This window comes from Oxyura jamaicensis, chromosome 2 (genome assembly GCF_011077185.1).
Source record: "Oxyura jamaicensis isolate SHBP4307 breed ruddy duck chromosome 2, BPBGC_Ojam_1.0, whole genome shotgun sequence".
Lineage (NCBI taxonomy): Eukaryota > Metazoa > Chordata > Aves > Anseriformes > Anatidae > Oxyura > Oxyura jamaicensis.
The window spans coordinates 2,582,327-2,609,683 of NC_048894.1; the positions used below are offsets into that span (position 1 = coordinate 2,582,327).

The following is a 27,357-nucleotide window of genomic DNA, read 5'->3' on the forward strand; positions in this document are numbered from 1 at the left end:
CAGCTTCAGCTCTCCTCCTCCCGTTCTCCATCACTGAAAGCCCCACAGATTCCCAGTGCCCATCAGCACAGGTATCATCTCACCCACAGCCTCCAAGCTAGTCCATGTGACATTTGGCTCTGGCCAGATTTAAAGCCATCTCTGCCATGCACTATTTGATTGCACTGAGATACTTTGTAACAAGATAATGAGCTTTAAATCAATGCAGGCATTCTAACCCCCAGTGCATCGACAGCCTGCCATCCGTGGCTATCCCGTTTCAGCCATTTCCAAAATTGTTTGCGAGTATCCAAAGAGGATAACAAGTCCCTTTTAAACAATCCCCTGTTATTTTAAGAAACAGGCCACATCAGCCCAACCTGCAAACCAGCAGCCAGGCTGTTTGGGTGACCAAGTGGAACAATAGAGGGAGAAACTTTAAGTGATCCCCACCCCCCTACCCCCCTTTATTTTCCTCTCCTTAAAAAGTTGCAATGGTCCTGTCCTGGAGGAGAGAAAACAAGCCCACACTGATCTATTTGAATAGTTGTGTTTTAGTGGGCTGCACACATCCCTTTGCCCTGGGGTATCACTCGCTGCAATGCTGAACCAGGAACCAGCAGCTCCCGGAGAGGAGGAGGAAGATTTACAGGACAGCGTGCTATGCCGCGGGAACAACGGCTGAAGGATTTACAGCATCGGTGGAGGGCTGAGATGTTGCAGGGGCATAAAACATGGAAGAATGAGACAGCAGACAGAGCCCTGCAACCCTCAGCACTGCCATTCATTACACGGGGTCCTGACAAGGGGGGGGGGGTGGGATGGTTCTTGACGGTGTTTTCCAGCAGCATACCTTCAGGCTGCTTTCAAATACCCCCTCGCCTTGCCGAGGGCTGTCCACGGGGGCAGGCACGTCTGAAGGAACAAGCTGTGGCCTCCAGGTGTCAGCATGAGAAAGTGCTTGGGTTTCCCTAGGCGCCACTAATCCAGGGACTCCTCTGGCATGCGGAGATATTTTTAAACGTCTTGCAGCTCTGGCTGGACCTCTTGGGTTTCATAAGGACTTTCCTTGTTTCCACCACCGTCAGTGACAGCGCATGAGTTAAGTCCCAGAGCTTCTGAATTTATTCCCGTTTATTAGGAAGAGAGGTGGCACTGCAGACCTCCGCCCTTATCTTTGAGCATGCCACATTTTGGGTTTCTGCTTCCAGCTCCATCCCTGAGTGGGATTTTCTGGGAGTCACTGAACCCCCTGAGTCCAAGGAAAGCCACCTGTGAAATGGACTTGCTGCGTCACTAGCTTCAGGACAGACATAAGGACCGGATTTTTTTGGGAGGCTGCAGGAAATCTGGGCTATACGAGGTGGTGCAAAGGAAAGAGATGGAAAATACCACCTGCTCCTCCTCAGCTTCTGGTCACCTCCACCTGTGCTGCTGTGACAGGCTGTGGGAACTGCCCCCATTTGGAGCTTTGACCCTGCATAATAATAGGGTTCCCCCGACTCCACCACCAAACCAGCACAGAATGGTGCATTTTGTCTCCATTCCCTAACCAAGCTTTTTTCTTTCTTGAAAGATTAATGTAATAAATAGAAAAAAAATAAATTAATTAATTAATAAATAAAAAAGGACACAGCTTTGGGAACTTTAACCCCTTTCCCTCCAGCAAGGGTTCAACATCCAGCAGGAGCATGGAGCAAGCAGAGCAGCCGGCCGCAGGTACCTGCACCGACATCTCCAGCCCCCGTGCAGAGGAGCTGTGCCAGCGGTGGGAGGCGGACAAGGGTTGGTTTGCCACTGCAAGCACACAAATTGCAGCCACACGGTTCATGCTTTGCCTTCTGTGTGCTTTCAGAGCTGAGCTGAGCCTGACTTTATCCTGGTCTTTACTTTCTACAAACTCTTGTTGGACCTCTGGGGAGGTGACCACCTACCAGTGGCGCAGGATGCACCGAGGGACACCACAGTGGGAAATACTGAGTGCAGGAGGTGCCAGCAAGCCCAACGAGCCCCCCTGTCCCACTCACCTCTCTTTAGCAAGCTGGCCCGGTATCGGCCCTCGAGGGTGCAGTTCCAGCGCTCGAAGCGGAACTGGTACTGGCATTCAAGCGCACTCATGCTGATGGCCTCCATCAGGGTCTCGGCCACGCCGGGGTCCCGCCGGCACATCCTGCGCTGCTTCTTCTCCAGCTTCAGGCGGTCACAGACTTTGTAGTGGGCTTTGACAGCGGCTTCCTCCATTTCTGAGGTCAGAGGGAGGATGGTCAGGGGTTCGTTCCCCGTCAGCCTGCGGAGGGACAGAGGGGCACAGTGGTGAGGAGACAAATACAACCTGCGGCAGAAATGGGAACAGGCTCTGCCCAGCTGAGCACCCACCTGGGTTCACCAGCACCGGGGCGAGAAGTGTTTTTTGCTCTCTGCAGTGTGTGCACAGGGCGGGAGCAGGAGAAGAAGGGTAAGAAGCAATATTTGGATTAATTTTCTCCACCAGCTCTCACAGAGCTTGCTTGGATGTAAGGCCTTGGCAATTGCCACCTCCCTGCCAAACTGAAAACTGCCACAGGACAGTTCATTTAAAACTGAAATAGGGAAAAAATGACAGAAGGTACATAAGCACAGAAACTCAGGAAACCAGCAAGTCAAGAACACTGAAGCCACTCTCCTGTGCCCTCCACAAATCATTTTAGGGCATCAGGCAGAGCCAGAACCAGGTTGGGAACGGGGAGAGGGTGACTTGTCCCACCAGACCCCAAGGGACACGCCAAGAAAGCAAGTACAGCCACTCTGCCCTCAGAAGAGATCCGTACGTAAAACCCAGCAAGCCACAGCCCGAGGCTCGCGAGCAGGATATGCTTTCAGAGGCAATGCTGCCAAAATCTTTTAATGAGGAATGGCTAAAAAACGACCTGAAGAAATACGTGTCCCGCTGCCTTCTCCCCTCCCCTGCCTCCTCCGAGCACAAGGTCCTTGACTCCAATGTGCAACAAAAGCAGCCAGCGGACTGTTCCCGGTGTCAAGTGACGAGCTGCTGGAAAAGGACCAGGCTGGCATCGGCCCCGGGGAGCAGAGAGGCTGCAGGAACATCTGCTGGGCTCATGAGCGGTTTGTTGGCCGGGCTGCCCGCACCCCGCTCTCCTGGCTCTGCCCTCTTCCGGCCAGGTGCCAGTCCACGCAGTCAATGGGAATCACTATGTAGGGTTTCGAAGGTCCCGAAGACGCGTTTCCCCAGCCAAAAAGGAAGAATTGCTGAAAACCAGAATTGAGAACACGCTGGAACTTCGCAGCCCTGCACAGGCAGACACGCGCCGGGGTCATGCAGCCTCCACCGCTGCAGGGCCACCAAGATAGAGGGGGTGGTGGGCATGGGAGGGGAGCACATGCTCACAAGAGCAAGCCAGGAAACCATTAAAATAAAAAATTAAGCCCCCCTGGAACAGCACTTCATTGTCATTTTTTTTTTAAATGAGGGTTTCACTGCAATCATTGGGACGCATCCTGCCAGGAGCACGGTCCCTAGGGGCACGCAGCTAGGGTGCTTTAATTCCCAAACCCCCATGCACAACATGCACACAATCGTGACATGAGCCATGGCCAAGCAACATCCAGACCAGAGGACAATTGTTATTAATCATTTAATGAGGTGATTTAATATCTGATGTCAAAAGAAAGGAGCAAAAAATAAATACAAAAAAAAAAAAAAAGTAAAATTTGTGGGTTTAGTTGTTTGTGATTTTGTTTTTACACATTTTGTTTTGACATGGTCAGGGAAATGTTCTCCTTCAGTTACTTTTAAAAGTACACGGATTTCAAGGAAAAAAAAAAAGCTGCAATGGTAAAAAATGAAGAGTCAAAATGATTTGTGGGAAACATGGAAAACTAGCGTGTCCGATGTAAATTTCCCAGAATAGCTTTTTTTTCAAAAAAAAATCTGCTCCTAAAACCGATAAATACATCCAAGCAGCAAACTCCATCTGAAGCACGGGCAAATATTAACCCTCAGGGTCAACTGCTGCCCAAGGAGATGGGACGTCACCCGGCCCCCGTGGCTTGTTTATGAGAAAGGTGGCTTGGTCCAAGCTTCGTAGTAGCTAAGACCTGTAACAAAATCTCGAGGACATTCGTTCCTGGCCCTCGTCAATACTTTTTCTCGGATGGCTCATTCCTGCAGGCACCCTAGCTGGTGCAAGGGATACCCTGGGCTGGCAAAGGAGAAGGAGGAAGCATAGGAGCATTTCCCACAGCTCCCCCTCACCCAGTTTATCCTTCCAGCTGAGCTGGTACCAGTCAGCTGCGTGCTCTGGAAAACAGAAGCTCTGAATATCACATAGCAGGTCAGCTACCGCAGGGAGCAGCAGTAAAGGAATTGATCCCATGGCCACAATTTCTGCAGAGCGATCAGCACTTTGGAGCCCCTTCACCACTATCCCCCTGGGATGCTTGGTTTTGATACTTCAGCACGTGATTTCTCACAGAACAGCCTTGCAAAATTTGCTGAGAGCACAGCCCAACTGCATGCAGCTCCTAAGGGGATCCCAGTTAGAGTCTCCTAAATAAAAAGAAAGTAAAGAGCCTGGGACAAGGGGAGGGTAGAAAATCAGATTCATGTAGGTGCTGCACAGAGCCAGAGGACAGGCTTCCAGCACCTGCTTGTGATGAGCTGATGGAAAGGCCTGGGAAACAACAGAAAATTGAGGCATTAAGTGGGCTAATTATAAATGTCCATTTTCAAAGGCTTAGACAGATGTTCACCAGCTCTTTTAACTGGGACACGCGGGCAACACCATGGTAGGCTGCACATGCTGGGCCAGCGTGCAAACTCCTACTTCACCCCTGACAAACAGCACAAAGACAAGGCACCTGCACGATGCTCTGGAGGAAAGGGAGAAGAACGCCTTTTTCCACCCTCTCAGCCTGTTTCCTGACCCATCTCCACACTGAGGAGCGCACTCTCCCCAGTCTTTGTCCAGTGCAGAAAAGGGGACATCAGCATAGAATCAGGTGAGGAACCAGCCGTGCAACACGCTGCTCAGCGGGGACCTGTCCGTCCCTGCCTGGCTCACCGCTCGGGCTAACTGCACCGGCTTTCAAGCTAGAGTGAAGCAAGTGAATTCAGAAAGCATCTCCAGGACAAAACAAGGAAGAGAAAATTTAGGGGAGAGGGGAAAGGGACTTCTTCCAGCCATCAGGCAAGAAGCTCCTCCAGGTGAAGACCTCCACAAGCAAATACAGCAGCATGAACACACACAAATGTGTTTTCTCCTCCTGACACTGGGCCCGTGCCCGTTTCTGCAGGGGGACCCACGCAGCAGCCTCAGCTCCAGCAGGGTGAGGTGGCACTCCTCAGAGCGTGGCATCAATCATAAACATGGGCAGGCAGAGCTAGGGAGAGCCGGTGCCCCCACCTGAAATGCTGCCTCGGAGCTGCCACTGCATGGAACCTTTGTAATCCCATAAAGCCCTTTTATGCAACCGAGGCTGAGTGAGGTCCCGTAAGGCAACGGTGTCAGAGTCGGATGCTTTCTCAGCTCCTCACAGAGACCGAGCTGTTCCTTCCATGAAAATCTTTCATGATAGGGGAGAAGGGAGGCTGGCTATTTTTTTTTATATACATATTTTATGTTCACTCAATCCGCAACTATTATGAGTAAGGTGCCAGCCAGCACTCTGCTACTGTATTACTTCAGATTGGTGGGGCTGAACATCAGGTGAAGATGATTGTCTTCTAGGAAACTGGACAGAGACCAAATAGCTCATTTCACCCAACCCAGGAAGCTCTAACTGTGGAATTTAACTGAGGACAACCTGAGGGCTACAAAGCCAAGGGAATCAACCTGTGCTTCAGACCCTGTCCAGATCTTTCTCTGTGCACCTCACCTGCCTTCTGCTCTGAGCAGCATGCTTGCACCGTCCAGCCCTCAGGAAGGACCTGGTTGTTCAATGCCATATTGCCTATCTCAGAGGACGTTTGCAATTATCACGTGCATTGTTCACCTCCCAAATCTCCTTCCAGTTCAATCCCTCCCTGGTTTGAGGCCAGGAGGTTTATTATCAGTGGCTATGAGCAGCAAGAACTGTTAGGTTTGTACAAGCACTGCTGGTGGCATTGAGCTCTCTTGGTTGTGCACTGCACATCCCACACGGTGGTGTGGATGCCTGCAGCAACATGGTCTCATTGCCCTTCCAGAGAGGTAATTTCAGGTGGATCCTATTTTCAGCTCATTTTGGAAGTTAAGGGTTTTCATTGCCTCATCAGCTCATTCTTTCATGAGTATCCCTGTATTTAAATGGGGGTTTTCCTGATGGGGTTTTAAGGGGGACGAGACAGAAGGGCAATACCTGCACAGACCTGTAAGTGCATTCTCATTTTTGACATGCTCAAGAGTTTCCTCTGCAAGTGCCACCAGAGACATGAGCCAAGGTGAGCTGCTTTCCTGCAAGGTCTATTTGGTCTGTTCTCCCACATGCCTGGTGACAGGACGAGGGGGAATGGGCTAAAGTTGCGCCAGGGGAGGTTTAGGTTGGATATTAGGAAGAACTTCTTTACTGAACGGGTTGTTAGTCACTGGAATAGGCTGCCCAGGGAAGTGGTCGAGTCCCCATCCCTGGAGGTCTCTAAAAGACGTTTAGATGTAGAGCTTAGGGATATGGTTTAGTGGAGGACTTGTTAGTGTTAGGTCAGAGGTTGGACTCGGTGATCTTGGAGGTCTTTTCCAACCTAGACTATTCTGTGATTCTGTGAAACACCTCTGCTATATGCTCCCCCAAAGGCCAGCCTGCTGAAATACCGCATTCCTATCCCGGAGCTTCCTCCTCTGACGGGAGATTTATCTTTGGTACATCTGTACAAGGCCTCAGATGATTGCATTTTCACTTTTTACTGGAATGCTTTTCCTGAGGTATCGCCACTCTTCCAATCTTTGTTCTCTTGCCACCACTAATTTATTTTCTTCTAATAATAATTTAAATAGGTTTTAACAGGTTGACAAGTGGCACACACTAACACTTGTCACTACAACACCTAAACTAATGACTCCACAACTCAAGGAGCCAGACTGAGTTATGCTGGACCACCAGGCATACACATTGCTTCTTGCATTCAACAACCCACTGTTGCCCTCTCTCTCCCCAGCTGCCACACTACAAAGAGGTTTTCCTAAGATGATCTACCGTGCCCCCTCCCCATCCCAAAAAGGGTAATTGCTGTTTGAAGTATAACAGGTCAAAAGTCCAAGAAAACTAGGACTAGATATTTGGTAAAAGAGTTGATTCTTTAATAGCCAACCATATCATTCTAAACTGTGTGTGTTGTGTTGTGTTTTTTTTTTTTTAAAAGCATTCACAGGTACAGATGCCACCATTGTGCCCACACTGTAACTCAGCATCCTTCGGACAGAACTATCAGAAGGACACCCACCAAACTCAGCTCTGCTCTCGCCAGAGCTTGCAAAGCACAGGTGAGCCCCAGATCATTTCAAGTCAGAAAAGGCCTTTTCCCCTCTGATACTAAAACATTCGTTTCCAAGTTTTCTTACTGTACCTCAAAGTTAGAACTAAGCATTTTTGCTCCACCCCCCGCATTCAGGTACTGGCATCTATTGCAGCCTCACAAAGATCACAAAACCCAACGTCACATACTGCTTTCAAAATCCACTGCAATCCTCCAGGCTACAGAACCAAATCTTTCCTACCTTGGCTAACGAACACACATACCAAATAAATAAATAAATAAATAAAAATCCCATGTCCCATAGAATCCCTTTAAAAAAAAATAAAAATAATGCAAGGTATTTTCCAAACCTCAGCAAGGATTTTTCAGCTTCTACAATACCCTGCAATCTCAGCACGAATTAAGTTCCTCCATGAAGATAACTCTCTGAGGTGTTTGGTTTCTTCTTCTTGCCATCGCCCACAGACCACCGCCCTTTGTGCACATCCTTCAAGGTCAGTCCTAAACACCTCGCTGTTTTGTGCGCACCCCTTTTTGCTCTCCATGCCATTCTCCCAAACAATAGTGCCTTGCTGTTGGGGACATTAAACTAAACAAACAAACATTTGGAAACCCAAGGTACAAATGCTGTGATTCTCAAGACACCCATGTCCCAACTGCTGTTTTGATCCTTATTTCCTCCTCAGTACCATGGTGCAAAACCCCAGAGCTTTTCTCTAGATGGAAACCCCTCAGACGTGGGCCTCCTCTTTAGCCAAGAGTGCACACAACTCAGTTGCAGCTTCTGGTAGCAAAGAAGCAAGCAGCAGCCCCCACCAGATAGACAACTACAACATCGCACGCTTCCAGCAGTGCATGGCAGGAGCAGATGGAAAGCAGCCATACCCTGCGCTCATGATCCTTGCAAGTAAAGGATGGGAAATGTCTTCAGTGTCCTGGTTCTGCTTATGAATGGGGGAATCAGGAGTATAAAGAGGAGACAAACTACAGCCTGGGGGAATTTCCAAGGCAATAAACCTCACTTACCAGGGAAGGAAACATGAGCCTCCATCAGACTTAAGAATGCTCAGGTTTTCTTTTTAAGGAGATAAAAGGTGCAGATTCTTGTAGGCATCAGTCATTCCAACCTGTATTGAATCACTCCTCTGCCTGGACAGACCTACGCAGAGGTTCCCCCCGGGCTCTCATCATCCTGGCTAAGGCAATGGAGGAGATTTTGCTCCACATTTTGCAAATCTCCAGCTTTTCCTGTCCCACACAGCTCTCCCGAATGCTTCTCACACTCACATGCGCAAGGTTGGAGCAATGCTCCTAACATGCACCACTCTTTGATCCCAAATCGCTAAGCTCTCTTCAAACCCAGGTGTTACCACAGGAGTAATTTACATCCAAAATTCCCACTTTAGCCTTAGCTGAAGTTCACCCAGAAGTCAGAGGACTTCTCCCAGGCTGCTGAATGCAGCAGCCCAAGCAAGTGAAATCCGTCCCCCCAGATCTGACCTGAGAACAGAGCTGGCCTCACCAGCCCAACAGAGAAGTTCTCACAGCAGATCAGAAGGCATTTTTCTGTGAATGGGACAAGACATGGAGGGTTGCCTCCCAGATACAGAACGCTTGCTGCATGTATAAATAAGCTTCCATATAATTTCATGCCAAAGTATGCCCTTAACTGCCGCACAAATTACCAACAATAATAAAAAAATTGGCAAGCAGCATATGAAGGTTTAGCCACTAAAGGCAAAATAGTTCAAAGAAAGAGCAGGGAATACGTGACTTTGTTCAGATATGGAGACGTGGGGGGCTGGAGATGTTCTTGGTAAGGCACATTCCTGTGTATGACCTATGGGACCAAGGTGCCATGAGCAACAGCTATTTTTGCCCTGTGGCAACCAGAAACACCACAAGCAAATACTTCAGCTGCAGCATTTCCCACCCATGCAGGGCAGGAGAGCAGTGCAGGTTATGAGTGACAGCACTCCCTGAAGGAAGGAAGAGTGTCTTCCCTTCTCCCTCCCCTTCCCCAGCGAGGAGGACACGAGCTATCAGAGAAACCCGACAGCAGAGGAAGGAACCAACCTCTGGTCTTTCAGCCCATGGGTTGTGCCTGAACCACAAAGCTCAGTTACCGCTCCCCCCTTCCTCCCTCTCCTTACAACAAACCATATTCAGCAAGTTTCCAGTCCACGAGAGCGAGGGGCATCTTGTTTTTGGCAAGTGGCAGGGCCGAGATTCACCAGCAAGGAGATGACACAGGGTGAGGGCAGATGTAGGACCAGCTCTGTGAGTCTTTGCAATACTCCCTTGTAATTTGCATAGCTCAGGCCAGGAGGGGCTGAACAGCTCCCAGATGACCTTGAGAAGTGTCACTAAACTAAACACCTTCGGGTGATGTTACTACAACCCGGTAGCCATCAGCTGGCAGCTCCCAGGTCCCTCGAGCCCAAAAGCTGCCCGTGCCTACAAGTGGGCAGAGCTGGAGGAAGGAGGCGGGGGGGAGAAGAGGAGGGGAAAGTTGTTTCCTCTCCCCTTCATCCTCTCAAGAATGAAGCAGCAATCAGCCAGATTTATGGGGGATTTTTAACCCAACTTAAAACCAGCCGGTGAACTGCGGTGCCAGTGGAATGCATGGGCCAGGCGGCAGCAGGGGCTTTCACTCCCGATTTAAGACAGCTTTAAGCTTCACCCTCCTCAGCTGGTGCCAGGAATCAGCCCCCCACCAGTGCCCCCTCCCCAGCTGGACAGCTCCTGGCCCCCCGCCTACCCGCTGTTCTGGCCACTGCTTGCTTTTTATTTTTTTGGCTTTATTGAAAAAAAAAAAAAAAAAAGTTACTTGGCACGTGTCCTACTAGACTGTAGGCAACCCATAGCTGGGGGTTTTGGTGCAGGGAAAGGGGAAGAGGGGAGCAATGTGATGGGAGAAGATGAAGGAATGAGGCTGGAGAAGAGAATAAAAGGTTAGTTTTAACCCTTTTAGTGCCACATAGGGTGGAATTAAGAAAGAGGTTTTCAGAATCTTTTCTGTGATAGGACAAAATGCTGAGAGGTGATCGTACACACGTTTATGCCCTGTAGTAACACCAAACTTCCCCTCCTTGCAGGAAAACAACCACCTTGTGGTGGCTTTTTTTGGCTTGTTTTTTGTTTGTTGGAAGGAGGGGCATATTTTTTTGTTGTTGTTTACACTGGCAGACACCCCCCATATTCCAGGACCTCAGATTCCTGCTGCAGTAGAAAGAAGAGGGAAAAAAAGAAGAAGAAAAAACACAGCAACTCTGCTCCCTCCCTGACAGGGGGATTACAGCAGCTCACTTTAATCCAGAAATGGGCCTAACAGCTCTCCACAACACAAAAACAAGGAACATTTCTAGATCACCTTTACAGAAATTTACATAACCATCCCTCCCCTTGCTTTGGAATTATTTCTGGTGGGGCTGAGGACCAGCAGACCACGTACGTAACAGATCACCCAAGGGAACACAGGAATTGCACAATTTTCTTGCAACAAAGGGTTAAGCCACGTCACACTGTTACGTCTGCTCCTACCATGAAGACCAAATTCCCAAAAGGCAGAAAGTCATTTGTGATATAAACCTACAGCAACAGCTTTGCTTTCCTGTTCTAAGCAAAGGAAATCCAAGTTCATGGTCTTTCTTGGTACATGCCCTTGTCTGGGGAAAGTTGCCCTTAAGCAAAGGATATTTAGAATTTGAAACGTAAACAGTGAGGGCTAAAAATAAACCCTGTAGATGTCTGCTAATTGTGCTTTTTGCACTGGTGTTCCATTATGTTCACAAAGAAGGCAAGGGAAAGCATCCCACACAGGTAAGGGCACTCATTCACAAGGTGCCCAAAGCAATTTCTGTCCATCCTTCTGGCTCTCTACCACTGAAGCGTCTGCATGAAGCCCACCGAAGCCCTGCAGACCTACCCAGGGCTGGGCAGTTTTGATCAGGACGATGCAGGGATCAGACCAGCTCACTCAGGCAAGGTGCAGCATAAAAAAAGAACAATGTTAACAATAGGTTCAGAACAGCACTGACTGCCCGAAGCAGGCAGGATAAGCACCGTGAGACACATCGCTTGTCCCGTTTCTCCTTGGTTTCTTCCCTAGATGTCTATGCCTAGATGAAGACACCCTCAGTTTGACCCTGTATGGCAGAATTACATCTCCTTGAAAGCTCCTTGGGGATCTTCAAAAGATGTCTGGCCGTGGTCCTGGGCACCCTGCTCTGGGTGGCCCAGCTGGAGCAGGGGTTGGACCCGATGGACACAGAGGTGCTGCCAACCTCACCTGGCCTGTGATTCTATCACATTCCCAGCACTTGAGCCAGGAACCTGCTCGAGATGCACCGCAAGACCTTGCCTTGGGTGCAGGATTTAACCCACCTGCCCTCTGGATGGGAGCACGAGCCATCCCAGCGACCTCAAGCACACACCACCAACACCGTGAGGATGGATTCATACAGCCGGAGCACCATACTCTTTCCTCAGAGGGGCTCCTCCTGGATTGCTCACTTTGTCCACCCCAGCTCTGCAGCCCCAGCACCCCACCACGTCCCCAGCAAGCCTCTCACCCACGGCAGCCCCCAGCACGCCGGGACGTGGGCATGCCTCGCACGGCTCCAGCGCCAGCACGGCCAGCCATGTGTCAGTGTCAGTCTCTCCCACCCGCCCCTGCCAGGGAACGCATCTGACTTTGTAATGAATCGCCCATTTGTCTCCCTAACACCTCGGCCAGCCCTTTGTTAAGCCTTATCTCCCAAATTTAACAGCTCCACAGCACGCATCACACCACAGGACTCGGCTTCTTCCTTTCCCCCCCTCCTCGGTCCGTCTGTCGCATAAATCGTGCTGTCCGTCCCGAACACTGCCCGGTCTGTTCTCGGCAGATGCCACAGTTATGGAGCTGCCCTTGCCCAGACCACAGAGATTGGCAGCAAGGGAAGAAACTCCTCGTAGCCAGCGCAGCAGCTTCCCTCACTGCCTGCAGATAGCCCTACGTGCACGCACCCACTCCAGCAGCACAGCAGTGACAGCAAAAATAAAGGTTACAGACAACACAAATCCCAAAAGGTTGGGGGTGAGGGGGGGTTAAAAGGCTGAAATTAACCCTTTGGGGAAAGCACAGTGAATGCAGGGCTCCTCGGGACAGAAAAGCAACTGGAGAAGGAGATTTCTCCTCCCTCCCCACCCCCAGCTATAACACTCAGGACCTGAAGGTCCCAGCCACAGAGACTGGCTCAACATTTTCCTAATCAACTCACGGACTAATGACAACTTCTAGCAACAAGTGTGCAGGTTCAGGCTGGAGTGGGGTTTTCACCTCCCCCTCCCCTCAAAACATTTCGCCCAGCCCCTATTTGATATCACACGGAGGTCAGCTCCTGGAGTATTTAGATGGTTGGGCGGTTTGACACATCATCTGATCTATTTTAGGAGCAGTTTACGGCTCTGCAATTCCTCCCCTGCACAGCAGCGATAGCTTTTCCACTCTAATGTCACATTATCCTCGTGGAAGGTTTAAAAACTAAACAGGTGAAAAAACAAACTTTCTGGGCACTGGAGAGAGCAGGATGCATGCGACACGTTATGCTGATGGGATGGTACAGGTTTATCCTCGTTCTGAGCCCCAGCTGAGATTGTGGGTATCGACTGTGAGCAGAGGCTGGTTCCTTACAAAACTGGACAGGAACACATTGAAAGGTTCTCTCATTAAGGCCATCCATTCTGTGACAAGAGGTGTCTCATGCATGCCCTTCTGAAGCAGCTTTGCAGTCCTGAGGTTTTACAAGCTCCAATGAAACTCCAAGGGTCAGGTCTCCAGCCAAACGAACTAGCTCTGGCCAAGGTTTCAAACTCAGCAGATAAAGATAAGTCAACAGGGAAGTAAACAGTTCTTGTGAGGTGTCCCACGCTGCAGAACAGGCTCCCTTGAAGCCAATCAACATCATAAACCCTGTTGTCTTCTACTCCAGATGCAAGAGCCTTCCCTCACTGCCATCCACTGAACAACGTTGCTCTCCCTCTCTCGATCTCCTCTGCACCCCAAAACACCACTCATCCAACCCACAATTTATCCCCATGAGAGCAAGAAGGAAAGAACCAACAATGTGAACATCAGCCATCAACCTCCCAGTGTCCATTCCCCACCACCAAGAAAGCTCCAGGCCCAACACCACTGTAGGAACGGTGCAAATCTTCCTCAAAGGACTGAATCCATGTACAGCTTTGTGGAAGAGATGCATACACTGCAACAGTGGCCAATCACACATGATGAATAAATTGATACAGATGGCCAAGACGCCTTTAACAGACCTGTGCTGCTGGCAGCATCCTCACCTTTTGAAGATGATTGGACTACAAAATATCTGCATGAATGTCAGCCAGACCTACCTCAGCCAACACTTCAATAAATAACCTCAGGATGTTTGGTGACTGCAGCAAGCACTTTTTTTTTTTTTTATTACACCATATATAATTTATCCAAATTATATATATAGCCAAATTAACCAAAGTACTAAAACCCAGGGAGGCCCAAAGTTTTAATCTATGAGTGCTGCTTGGCAGAAGGGACAGAATATTGTCCATCAGAGCAATGTGCTTGCGTTCAAGAATTAAAAATAAAAATAAAAAAAAATCCTTTATCCATTATATTAAAAAAGTATGTGGGCCACACTCCCTGAACCAGTATTAAGGAAAGCATTTCCTTCCTCTATCGATCATCCATCCATCCAAGTTGCATTGAAAAGGCAGGGAGGAGGACAACAAGCCAAGTGTTATACATAGCAAATTCTGATTAGATTATGAAACTTTAAGAAGATCTTAACAAGTGGACAGTGTGCATTTTACATAATTAGCTTGTTAATTATAAATGCCTTACATAGTGCCAATGGCAGATTTTCACCGCCTAAAATAGCCCAAAGCTGTTGGATTCAGGAACTGCTGCCATCCCAATTTAGATCAACCCAAATACAGAAACCACGAGGTGGTTTCGTTACACCAAGATTAAGAATTGAATCGGCTCTTGTGTTCCTGGATGTTGGAAGGGGTAAAAGATTACAGAGGGCAAAGACACATTATGTCACACTGCACCTCGCCACCCAATCCTCACCAAACACGAAAGCTGTTCTTCACAGTATTTTGACAGATTTCAAGGTAATTTAGGGGGGGGGGGGGGCCAATAAAGCCTCACTTTAGGACTGCACATAAAGTCGCAGCACTGTGGGATGCCACAGCTGCATCCATATTCATTTAGCTCGTGTTGCATAGAACTGTTCCCCAGCTCCGTGAGATGTATGCCTCATGAAGCTGGGACTGTTCCATCTCACTCCCAAGAAGCAGCTCAGAGCAGGCCTTGAGGTATAATCACTGCCTGCAAAAGATGACCTCAGGAACAGCAAACCAGGAGAGGAAGTAACTTGATTTGCAAGTTGAGCATGCTTGACACAGAAGTTCCAGCAAATGGACAGTAGCCCACTCCTTCCTGTTGCCTGCAGGAATGTGAAGGGAGAAACATTTTCAATACTGAAGTAAAAAGTGCAACAAAAGCAACTAGAAAGTATCTCAAGGAGAAAAAAAAAAATTATCCTGGGAAAGGGATCCACACTTGAATGAGGTTCGCGTGCTAGGATAACTCTAAGATACCTTCAACCAACTGGTGCCAATTTATATCTTCTAAACTACCTACCAACAGCTAGCCAAACAGCACAGCAGGAAGGCTGCCCTTGAATCACTGGTTACCCAAAAATGCCTTGGAGGTACACTATGAGATTCCCGTCTTCACCTACTGAATAGCATTAAGTGACATATAACAATGTCACAGAACAACACTGAATATTCCATTTCGATATGTCAGTATGGCAGTTTCCAGAGTCCAAAGGGGAAGGTGATGGTTACATATCTGATGCAGCCAAAGCTCCAAAGTGCTTGGGGTAGAAGGGAAGTACAGCCCATTTCCCTTTGTCTTAATATTTTTACTCCTTAAATCCCCCAAATTTCTTTGGGTCCACTCTCTTCCACAAGCCGATAGAGCAGGATTTGAACCTTTTCCCGTAGAAAGTTTATCAAGTTCCATCTGAATGAATGGCATGAGATTTCAGCTGACTTTGAGGAACTGTAGTAAGGTCAGCAGCTCTGAGAGATGCTCCATAAAACTACGCATCAGGGAAATATCCAACAGGGAAGAACAAAATCCAACCAGAGCACTTTCTGAAGTAACCTCTACTAAAATGACCTCAGTTGACAGTCCATCTTACAGGATAAGTTGTTTAAGGTCTGAAAACACACAATCCATCTCCCAGCCTAGAACCGGATGATTGGTTTTGCCCACATTCACAAAGACATTTAGCTAACATCCCATTTAAAGTAGCTATGATTTATAATCCTAAACTTCTCTTGAATTCAGTATGCTTTCGAGGTGGTGATTTGAAAGGCTTGTATTTAAATTATTCCTTGTGAACTGTTTTGAGAACTAGAAGTGGTCATGAAGAAAATTTTTTATACAATCTCTTGCAATTCATCCATTCAAGGGCCAGGAAACATCAGCATAACTGTGTGCACACCTTAGGAAATCAGTTTTTAATCTCAAAAGGCCATGTGACAACATTCTACAAAGGAGCACTGTGTTAGATATTCTCTTCCAGATTCCCATCTTGCCTTCATTCCCTCCAGAAAGGAGGCAGGGGAGCGCCAACTGTGACAAGTAACATGCTGGAAAGTTAAAACCCATTCAAGCAAGGAACTATACAAGGCAAATTCAGTCAATCAGTTTTTATATCCTTTCACAAGTCATTAGCACACCTTATTTTCCTGAGTATTGAGTTCTTGGGTTTCCCTAATGACAACAACTAATCATGAAATGAGCTATAATAAAAATTTTAAGTAATCAGAAGTAATGAAATAAAAGCTGACTAAGAATCTGAGAGGATGCTTATGTGGACTCTCAATAGCATTGTCTGAGCTCTGTCTCGGCATCTTTAAAACACCCACAAGGAACCTAATGCATTTTTAATTGAGTACAGAATCTGGATAACATGTTCTAAATAAGCCATGGTTAATGAGAGTAATAAAGAGAAATATTTAATAATTACCAATTCACTGCAGAACAAAACGAGCACGCAATCCCAAAATAAAATTCTGTTGCAGTCTACATGCACAAAGGAGATGACTGAGGTTGCTCACACAGCTTACTTCTGAAGTTTCTCAAATGTAACTCTGGAGCTTCACATTAGCAATAATTCCTTAAAAAGCATCTCCAGATTCTTTAAGCACTGGCACTAAATCGCACTACTTCCGGATTCATTTGCAGACGCACTCCAGTAGTTATGTTCAGTTTTCCCATGTGTTTGTCAGAAACCTGTGTTCAGCACTACAAGGGACAAGCAAATTCCAGGGACTCCAAGCTGCAGTATATCCATGAGGGAGATTTGTGGCATGTACATACAATCAAATGATGAAGCTATCCTTGACAATGCTTTAGTGGAATTTATCTGATATGAAAATACGACAAAGAGGCAAAGACAAATTATAAAACAGATTGGGCTTACTCCTTAGACAAAATCGTTTCTCTCTTCATGAACAACCTCTACCTTCATTTTCAGTTTAGCCCTTCATATCTTAATGTGATTGTAGCAATGAACACTGAGAACCCCCTCCCTGGACTATTCCATCAACAGATATTCATTAGAGCCACTCTCAACTAGAGCAGCTCCAGCCTGAAATGGAGATCCCATCTGTCTTCAAAATGCACGTGGGCTCGCTTTACAATTCCTACATGCCACCTCGTTCAGTGAGTCTGGAGACTGAGGCGTTGTCCCCAGAATGATACAGGACATTACTACACAGAATCTATCAGAATTAGAGCCAATAGGCTGAAAAAAAAATAATAAAAAAAATAAAATAAAAAAATAAAAAAGTCAGGCTGGTAGAATCTAACTTAATTTCCAAGTGTTGCAAAGGCATGCAGCTATACAGTCAAAACTCAAAAACTGAAGAGTGAACCTGAAGCACAAGCAAATTCTAATGTTTGTTCACGTAAAGAAGCAATTTCCCTGTGAAGAAGTCTCCCCAACATGCTTTGTTAAAGTACAGGGAAAGTGAGATGTGAGCTGTCCACTCAACACCAGGTAACATGTAGAGTACAAAAGTCAGGACAAAAGAAGTCCAAAGCCAGCTGAACCACCAGCAATACTTTGCACTCCAGTTTAGCCTGAGTTATGTTTGCCCTTAAAACCTGTGGCAACATATATTTGAAAGGAGGACTATGAATGCAAGATGATACGTAGGAGATTCAAGGATATGTAAGCTTAAAAAGATGCATGCACCAAGATAAGACATGTCCTTGGTCTTCTCTACAAATGTGAAGATTTCCCAGCAAATTTAAGCAAATCACTGGAAAACAGCACTGCTATTTAATCCCAAACTGAAACCCCATAACACTGCAATGAAACTTGGCTACATCCTTCTCTCAGATTGTACATCCTGCCTTGGTAAACGGTATCAGATTCCCATTCCCTTTTTTTTCGTCTGCGCTTGAGACTTTCCAGTTGGCCCATTATCAAGAAAACCATCCCACCCACAGCCTTCGTCCCTTGTCCCCTCAAGAGCATGTACCTCGTGCCAAGCCTTCCCCTGCCCTCCCCGAGGTTATGGAGGCATCCAGCGTTCCCATGCCTGCTCCCCAAGGGACATGAATCCACAAGTCTCACACCTCACCTCTTTGCGGCCCCACGAGAATGGGCTACACTTGCAGATCTGCAGGCTGAACCACAGGAACAAGAGTGGCAGGATCCTGCTTGCTTTGCCAGCTTTCTCTCCGCCACGAGCCCCAGAGTGGCGGAGAAAGGAATCCCTCTAGTTTACCCCTCTCTAGCCCCAAAATAGCAGTGGTTGAAAGTGTCCCAACAGCATATTGCTTATGCAGCTGGAGCAACAAAAAATACTGAAACTAGAATCAGGGACAGACATTTTATTTTATAGCGAACGAATCACCAGGAGACAGTCACTTTTTTTTTTGCGCTACAGGCTGACCAATAGGTTTCAAAGCAGAAGGTAGAAGGAGTAACCCATGCTAGCACAGAACTATTGCTACCACATCAAAAACTCTTTATGTAAGCTTAGACCAACTCATTTCATCCATCCTCTGAGAGTTTAAGTAGACATTAGTTTTGTATGCTCATGACTTCCAACCCAGCTTTTCGCCAAAGGACATCCACATGGATAGTCTTGACATTTCAGTAACAAACTCTGATCTAATTTGGAGCTAGCAAGAAACAAAGTCAACTTGATCAATGCAAACGGCAGCTTTAGGGAGGAAACCTAGGCCCAAATAATGCAGAGATGAGAGGAAACCTTTCGACCTGAGCTCTGCAACTTAATTTCTTTGTGAATCAAAAGCATTCTTCACACTGGAATTTTCCTCCAAGTTAAAAGAGGGCTTGCAACTAATTAAAAAAGCCCTCCAAGTTTCCAAAGTATTTCAAGTGATAAAACCAAACTTACAGCCTGAAAATAAATCATAACAGTAATATGCACACACTTGAGGGGAAAAAAAAAAAAAAAAAAAAAAAAAAGATATAAACCAACACTGGAAAAATCTTACACTTAGTGCAGCCAAAATGCCAGTTGATACATGTCACATTTGGGTGCTCCAGGCAACGCTATCACAATGGCTAATAGAGGCAGGCAGAGCTCCAAGATGAACGTCCAAAGCCTAAGAGGACACACAGATGCTCCCTGTAGCCTTAGAGAATGGTGATGGCATCTCAGGCCTTTTGCTGAAGCTCTCACACGCTTTTAACATCCTGAGCAGCAGAACAAGTAGAAGCAAGGCTGCGACCTTTCAGACATGGTTACCGGCTAATCCCTCTTGAAGGAGGGCCTCGGAAAACATTTAGATTGAAGTATCCGTGAGATTAAGATGTTTATCCATCTTGTATTTTGCACATTTATGATTTCAGTGTCTCCTGGCTGCAGGAATTCAGGGGGACCACGGGCCAAGAAAGAGAACAACTCAGGCAAAGGAGAAGGAGAGCAATGCTAACAAGTGCTTTGTGTGTTTGCTAGAAACCTGTCATCAGTCTAGAAATAAGAGAGTAAAACAAAATTAGGGGAGATTTTTCCCCAGATGGAAATACCTTTTGCGGCTGAGCTGACAGATCTATTGGGCATAACAAGAACTAAGCATAACGTGAGGGTTGCTGCCTGCTAAAACTTTCCAGGTGTTTATATCTGGCTTCAGCCAGAAGTGCCATGAACCCCCTGAGATCACCCCAGCCTATCAAAATCTCAATGCTATCTCAGCACAAACTCTAAGAAGGTCAAATAGCTACTGCTGTGGCTGGAGATACTGTGCTAGCAACTGCACGCAGAGACAAAGGTCTCCCCTTCTCCCACTCCAAGCTGAAAGGGAATTTGGCACCAGAATGCCCATGGGGAGACACTCAAATCCCTGGAGGATAATGCTGACAGGATGCTTTATGAGACTCCAAAAAGGAGAAAAAGAAAAAAAATACAGCAAGAAGGAGGGTGAAGACAGCAGTACAAGAGGGATCCTTACACATAGAGCTGTGGGAAGTGGTGGGAGGACATAGGTTTATGGCAAGAAGACAAGTAAAAGCCTAATTCCATTTGCCAACTTCATCTTAAAACAATTATCATTTTCAGAGTGCATATAACAGTTTGCAAACTCCAGGCATAGCAAGCTCGTACAAGGCATCACAGGTGAGACGCTGTTTTGCTCCTCCACAGCACAGCCACCCCGACCTACAACTGCACTCAGAGTCACTCATCAGAGTAGGACACTGCACAACAGGAGGTGCGAGCGGGCAGGGAACGAGTTAGCCAGTGCTTCTGTTAAGTTTTGGGGCTAAACACCTAATGTCACGGAATTACAGTGCTGAGGAGGTGGTCACAGGACAAGGATGGTCCCCATCAATTTTAGGTGCCTACACATCTGGTTGCATCAAATAGGATCAATGGAGGGAGAGAATTTCAGGACATCATTGGACGTGCCCCAGACAAGGCTTTACAGCCTCCCCAAAATAGTCTTTGTTGGTTTCACACTGAAGGCCCCAGAGCTTGCAAGGCAGGTTTAAATTTAGAGCACGCTCATTGGATTTGCTTATATAATTTTCTTGATTTGGAAGGCTTTTTATTTTCCTTAGTGAGAAAAGCTGACCAAATTTATCATGTTAAGCAGGGGACTGCTGGCCCATAAGAATCTTAAAATGCATTGGCCACAATTTTCCTTTTAAAATTTGCATATCACAATTAGGGCAATTTGGAATTAAAACAGCTTTAAAAAGTGAGGTGGGAAAGAAACCATTAGAAAGGACAAATCCTTACAAAATTATACCAGCATCTAAATGCAACAGCCCTCAGGGAATCCAGAGGCTACTGAAAACAGGGCAGCAAGAGATCAGGATGTCAGTCCGAATCCATTAAGCAGGACATACAAAAAGCCCACAACAGGGGACAGCAATTTTCAAGGATTTTTACAGAACAACTTTCTGCTAAGCATACATTTATAATGACTCAAGAAGGTGCTGTCCTCATCATCTAACTGGACAAGAGCTTAGTCTGCAAATAATTGTCTTTTTGATATCCTGTAAACCAGTCCCTGTAGCCAGTGACAGAACCTAGCAGCTGCCGGGATGCTACATTAGATTTGGATCTGTTGCTCAGCTCCTCCATCCACTCCTTCACCTCCTCCTCACTTGATCACAGCAAGAACTCAACTTCTGAAGCTTGTACTTAACAACATGAAACCACAAAAAAAGCCACAAAACTCTCTCACCAACAACTCACTTGAGCACTGCTCCCAGTTCTGACACCATTTAGCTCATTTCTAAAGTTGGGCATTTTCTACAACAGTTACCTTCCAAACCTCTGGACAAGTTGCAGTATAAAGAAGAGGTCCATTCCCACAGCCTGCAAGCAAAGCCTGGAAACTCCACAGACCCCACAAATACCACAGAGCAGTATCCCTCAGACTACAGGCTGATAGCAGGGAGACTTCAGTTCAGGCCTTGCCATATTTCTTCTGCCTACTGAAAACCCATTTTAAGGGCCAGTTCCAGCAGTTCCTTTGATGCTTTCCCAGTGGTGGTAAAAATACACAATGGAAGTCGCATCTCAGGCAGAATCATTTAACTTGGGACCAAAACGCCGCTCACAAGTCTCCAAGGGTCTCACATTTAGGTTTCTAGCACTCCTCAACACAAGAGCAGCCCTGGAGCTCCCCACCAGCCTGGGAGGCCCCGAGGGGAGGAAAGCCACAATATGGGGCTGCTCTTTGATGTGATCAGCTCCCACTTCACAAAAGCAACTCATTAGCCTCCCTCTTTAGATGGTGGTTACGAACTCAATTAAAGGCCAGCTGCCTTCAGCCACTGGAGTCCGAGGCCTTTTGGCTGCAGGCTCTGCATAAGGCTGATGCCCCTGAGATAGAGGCCCGAGACTAATTAGCCAGCACAGATCTTCATCTCTAACTTGCTGCACAGAGAGGCAGCGGTGCCTCAGGGGATCTGGCCTCTCGTCTAATGTGATGCCATTTCTCCCAGCACCTGCAACCCTATTTGTCTCCTTCTGCTGAAAAGCCTACTTCTTAAAAGCATGGCTTCAGCAGAGAGGCCTTCAAAGAGCTACCTCGGAAAGATCCCCCCGGCCTCTTCCAGCATCCCTAGGAGACAAGAAGGAGATTTTGCAGATGACACAGCGTGGCAGGATGTATTGACGTGTCTCTTTATGGGTCATAAGTCTAGAAGGCCACATCATCCCCAGGTAAAAATTAGTACCCAAGTAAAAATTAGCATCCCCGTTCAGCAAGGCCTTGGCCTTTTCCCAGGAGTGACGTTAACGAGTTTGCTGCTCACACAAAAGGTGTTGGCTGCCCAGTAGGAATTATTTTCAGTAGTGCCCAAAGCAATAGCCTCCAGAAAGATCTCAAGATGCTAAATGAGGTTAATGGGCTGCTATCTTAAAGGAAAAAACATCAACACTTTGTGGTGCTGACTTTATTAGAGCTTGCCACCAAAACCTAGCAAGACAGAGGACCAGATTTACATTACCGCTACAGAAAACTTAGCCAGAGAAATCAAGTTTAATGCCCGATTATATCAGCAAACATCCACATTGTCATCATTTGTGCCCATCTTGTGACCATGCTTGAAGGAGGCAGAGGACTGAGGAGCCCACAGCAACGGCCTTCAGCAATGGACACGCTGCTACAAGGGAGAGAAGGAGCAGTTCCTCAACAGCATGAAAATAATCAGCTTATGGTTCAGCCAGAGAAACTGCCATCACCCATTAAAGGAATGCCTTTCTTGCTGGGAGGTGAAGCACTGATGGAAGTGGCTGGTTTCACTGTGGAGCACCTTTCACTGAGCATCTGAGAGGCTGGTGTGGAAAAGTGTCTGCCAGGGATCGTTCAGATGCTTCCACATAGGGGCCTTTCCAGACCCATTTTACAATCAAGCCACGGTGGCCTGCTGCATTCTTCCACCTCCCCTCTCCCAAATAAAACTCAGCAGGCCCAGAACACCTCCAAATGCCTGGTTAGAAGGGAAGCTGGCAGCTTCATGCATGGCTCTTCAAGCCTGTATGCGAGATGCAGGCTTTGCAGGGCTGCATAGCAGGTCCTTTGAGGGCAGGTTTGCTGCCGCTGCCTTGCGGCACAGAGCAGGCTCACAGCAGGGTAGCAGCATCCATGCCCCACTTGTATGCACTCAACTCCTGAGCAGCATGCAGGGCACACCAGGGGGACTCTTCAGGAGAGCATGAACAAAAAAAAAAACAAGGTAAAGAAACCCCAGGTTTGTTCCCTCCTCCCCCCCCCCCCCCCCCCCCCCCCCCCCCCAACAAAAAAAAAGAAAGCTGCCCAGCTGCTCCTGTGACCACCCAAACTGCTCATCTATTTCTTAAATGATGCTGAACTAAGTAGAGGAGCTGAAATATCACAAACATGGGAGAGACATTACACCGGCTGATTGGCAAAATAAACTTTCACCCTGGCAGGCTGAAGAAGCAGGACCAGGAGCAGTGCTGATGCTCCAGTTATGGGGTTTAACCCTTCCTTCTCCCTCCCCTGTGAAAGATGGCAAAGCTGTACCACATAACCATCCCACCCCAGCCTGCTGGGACTCACTCATCAGGGGATAAATTTGGGTGCAAATCAGCAAAACCATGGTCTCAAATGAAGCCTGAGGGGGGCAGGATGGTATTAAATGGGTTCATGGACTAGAAGGATAGAAAGTTTCAGCTGCAGGGATGCTGCAGCATCCCTCTCCCTTAGGAAAGCAGAGCCAAAACATTTAGTGTCAGAATACATTTACTATCAGAATAAAGGAAAAAAAATGTGACATTTTTCCCCCCTGTTCAGGAATCTTCTCCCCACTTGGTACTGGTAGGTTTTCCCTCTTCTTCCCAGCACACATCACCTGAGGTGTAAAACCCATGAGAAACCCCCTGTCCTGCCCAGCTCTCCCCAAAGCAAGGATTATTTTGCCTAGTGCATCACAGGCATAAATACAATTTTTCAGTAAAGCTTCAGGGAAACAGAGGCCAAGCTCTTTTACAACCACTGCTCATCTTCAACTGGAAACATGCTATTAGTGAAGTACTGTCATTTTATCCAGGGGGTTAAGGACAGCAGAGAAAAACTAGCGTGTGACTCACTGTCCTGACTTTAAGTGAAAAAGCAAAGAGCTCAGTTAAAAGAAAAAAAATATCTGGAAAAGAAAATGCAGAGTAAGAAATACAGAGGAAAAGGGCAGAAAACACCTCTAAAACACTCTGGCCAGGCACTTTTGAGCACTGAATCATCAGATGCAGCTCTGCACAGGAGCTGGTTCACACATTAGCCTGGTAACGTGTTTGCAGCTTTATATCTGAGAGGCTGCTTATATTAGCCATCTGTAAGGAGACACTCCAGCAATGCTAACAGGAATGAATTGAGCACAGGAATGCAAAGTGGGTTGGTTAAACCACATCAATTTGTAGGACTGCCTTCACACAGGACTCTAAAGTGCTCTTAATTCAGTTTAGCCCGATTTGCACTGAAATCAAGTATGTTAAAGTGAATTAAGGCTCTTTAATCCCCAAGGAGAGCGTTTCCACCAGGGCTAGTTAAGAGTAATTGAACTAATCCACTTTGAAAGTCAGCTCAGATTAGTTGCGCTAAGTGGCTGTGCAGATGAGGCCCGGGAGCACGGGGACTGTCTCTAGCATGCAAGGATCACATCAATCTGCCTCCGGGGCTGCTTTGGGAGGACAGCTAGAGCAGGGTTATTTTGCTTTGCAAAGCTGGGAGTGGTCCAAGACACTCAAATGAGACTACTGTAATAGAAATGTCTACTTGTGCTTGACAGGTGCCATCTGGTTGCAAGCGAAGGCATTTTCCACATGTATTTTCTCTACATGGCATATATGCTGGCTATGGCCAAGGGGATGCTGTTTTTATGGGCAGCTAAAGGACCGGGGTCACTGCTCCAAAAAACATTGGCACCACCTCTCCTTCAGGCCATACTTGAATGCCACCAAGAAGTTCCCTGGTCTGCCCTCTCCCTGCCCCAGAGATGCATTAGGGGAGGACTGAAGGGCCCATCACCACCCTGCATTAATCTATTATTTAGTGCTATAACATCCACCCCACTCCTCTGTGTTCCCAGGTGCTAAACACTTCCCACTAGCTCCCACCCCAGATTTTCAACTGGTTGGAGCCAAAACAGTCCAGCCCCACACAGTTCCCACAGAGCTGGGAAAGGGGACACTAAGAAAGGGCAACAAATCAAGGAGAGTACCGACATCCCCAGCTCGCCCCAGTTCCTACAGCAGGTTCCCCCCCCAGACCAAGCTGGCTGCAGCACAGAGCAGGCTCCACGCAGGTTTTGCCTTTCTAGGAAAGCACCGAGCCCCTGTTTGATCCCAGTCCGTTCTTCCCCAGCTAAGAATAATCCCCCCAGCTGCTGTTTGACTTCCACATTACCATGGACGCAGAGTGTTTTTATCTGGTACATATACAGGGGGAGAGGGAGCAAGCCTGCGTGTGTTCGTTCTAGTTAATGTTTCCTGTGTGGTTCAGGCTGTTATGCCTCCAGGTATGTTTATTTCACTACTTTAGCAAACCAGCAGACTTTTTAATGGAACTGTTGATATTTTTCCTGGCTGCTCCTCCTGGAGAGGCGAGGCAGTGTACAAATGGAGTTCATTCCTAGCCCCAGCCTGAAGCTACTCGTCTCCTCCTGGGACTGCAAGGAATTGAAGGTTTCCATTGCACTGGTCAGATTTCTTCCTTCTCCAGCCTTCAAGCTTTAGATACATAAACAGAGGCACTCAGGCAGCTGACAGTAGCAAGAGCAATGCATGGCCAGTGCTCTATGCAAGAGCAGCAGCTGCACCGAAAATCCAGCCATGCTTTCCCAGCGGGGCTCTGGAGGAGGATGGTGGTGCAACACCGCACCCCTGAAGTAAAGCCTCAACTACAGGGCTAGCTTCACCAGCAGACCTTGCAGGGTGAAGCCAGGGATTCCTGCTTACTGGGCATTTCAGAGCTAAAGCAGTCGGTGCATACATTTGTCCTGGCACCCTCTTTATTGCTGCAAGAGGAGCAGTAACTCCCATCTCATCAGAAGGCTCCTGAGAAAATCCCAGCCACCCAACAGAAGTGAACTGAGTCCCTGACTCCACTCACAGCCTTCTCCCCCAGTAACAGCCCTGTTTTTCCAGCTGAGCACCCAGCCTTATGCCCAATCCCAAACCCATGAGGAGAGCTGTGGCAGTCCCTCTGCTCCCCACCTCTGCCCCGTGCTGCTGAGCTGTCCAACAGCAGGCAAAGCATGGCATCATGGAGAGCAGCCCATCAGCCCCGTACGACACCCACCACGGGAGCCATCAGCCTCTACACCCAGATGGGGTCAGCACCCAGCTCCCCACCACGAGGTGCTCCCCTGCCTACAGCCTGCAAGGGAGAGGGCCCAGCCCCTGCCAGCTGCTCAGGGACATGGTAACGCAGTGCCAGTGTCACTGCATGAGGCCATCAGGCCTGGGGCAGTCTCCCATTCAGATGGGAGAGAGAAGGCCAAGCCTTCAAGCTCCCCTCTCCCAGCACCAGCTCAGGCTTTCCATAAGCCTCGCAGCAGCCCAAGCGAGCGCTGCAGGGGATGCAGTGCTGAGCAAGGATGCCCTTCTCTTCCCCCGGTACATCTGCAAGGCAGCCTCTGGGACAGCACACAGGGAACCCAACCCATCACAAGCTCCCCAGAGCCAAAATGCAGTTAGTTTGAAGGCATCACCACTACCTCAAGTGAAACTTGTTTCTGCACAGCTGCCGATCCCTCTGCAAGCTCAGGAAAAAAAATAATGCAAGGTTATACACGGTCCCACTCCCCTCCAGATGCCAGCTCTCCAGAGCAATGTCAGTCCTACATCTTGCACAGACATGTGTCTATAAACACATTGCATCAGCTACAGAAGCCAGCATGGAGGTTTTGGCTTCAAATACGCAGAACAGGAGGAACAGACATGTAACATTGACAGCAGGGACTGCTCAAAGCCTCGTTTCGTCCAGTTTTCTCTCTCCTGAGAGCAGCTCTTCAGTCTTCTCTTCAAACTCATGTTAAGCCTCTGGATTTTCCAGAGTCAACACAGGACAAGCCAGAAGATAGAAATAGTCACCAGGGATGCAACACAGCGCACTAATGAGCCAGAGGAAGTGTTGGATCTTTGGTTAGACCCTGTAATTCAGCTCAAGTGGCTGTTTCACCTCTGGCCTGTCAGATCAGCTTGCTAACCACAGACTGGGAAATAGCTCCCTGCTAGCTCCCAGCAGGAGATTTATCTTTGGCAGGGGCTGAAAACATCCCTGCCCCCCCCCCCGGCGGAGCAGCGAGGGGGGAGGGCGGAAAGAGTATAACCGAAGATCCAACACTTCCTCT

At 47.7% G+C, this 27,357-nt stretch overlaps 1 protein-coding gene across 1 annotated transcript in view; it reads right to left on the bottom strand.

Annotated features, from left to right (window-relative positions):
* The window catches only part of WNT9A (Wnt family member 9A), a 54,520-nt gene that overhangs the window by 17,107 nt on the left and 10,056 nt on the right, over positions 1–27,357 (bottom strand). The window contains exon 2 of the mRNA XM_035318644.1: positions 2,007–2,266. Within this exon, the coding sequence (XP_035174535.1) occupies positions 2,007–2,266 (260 nt within the window). The remainder of the gene's footprint in view (positions 1–2,006; positions 2,267–27,357) is intronic.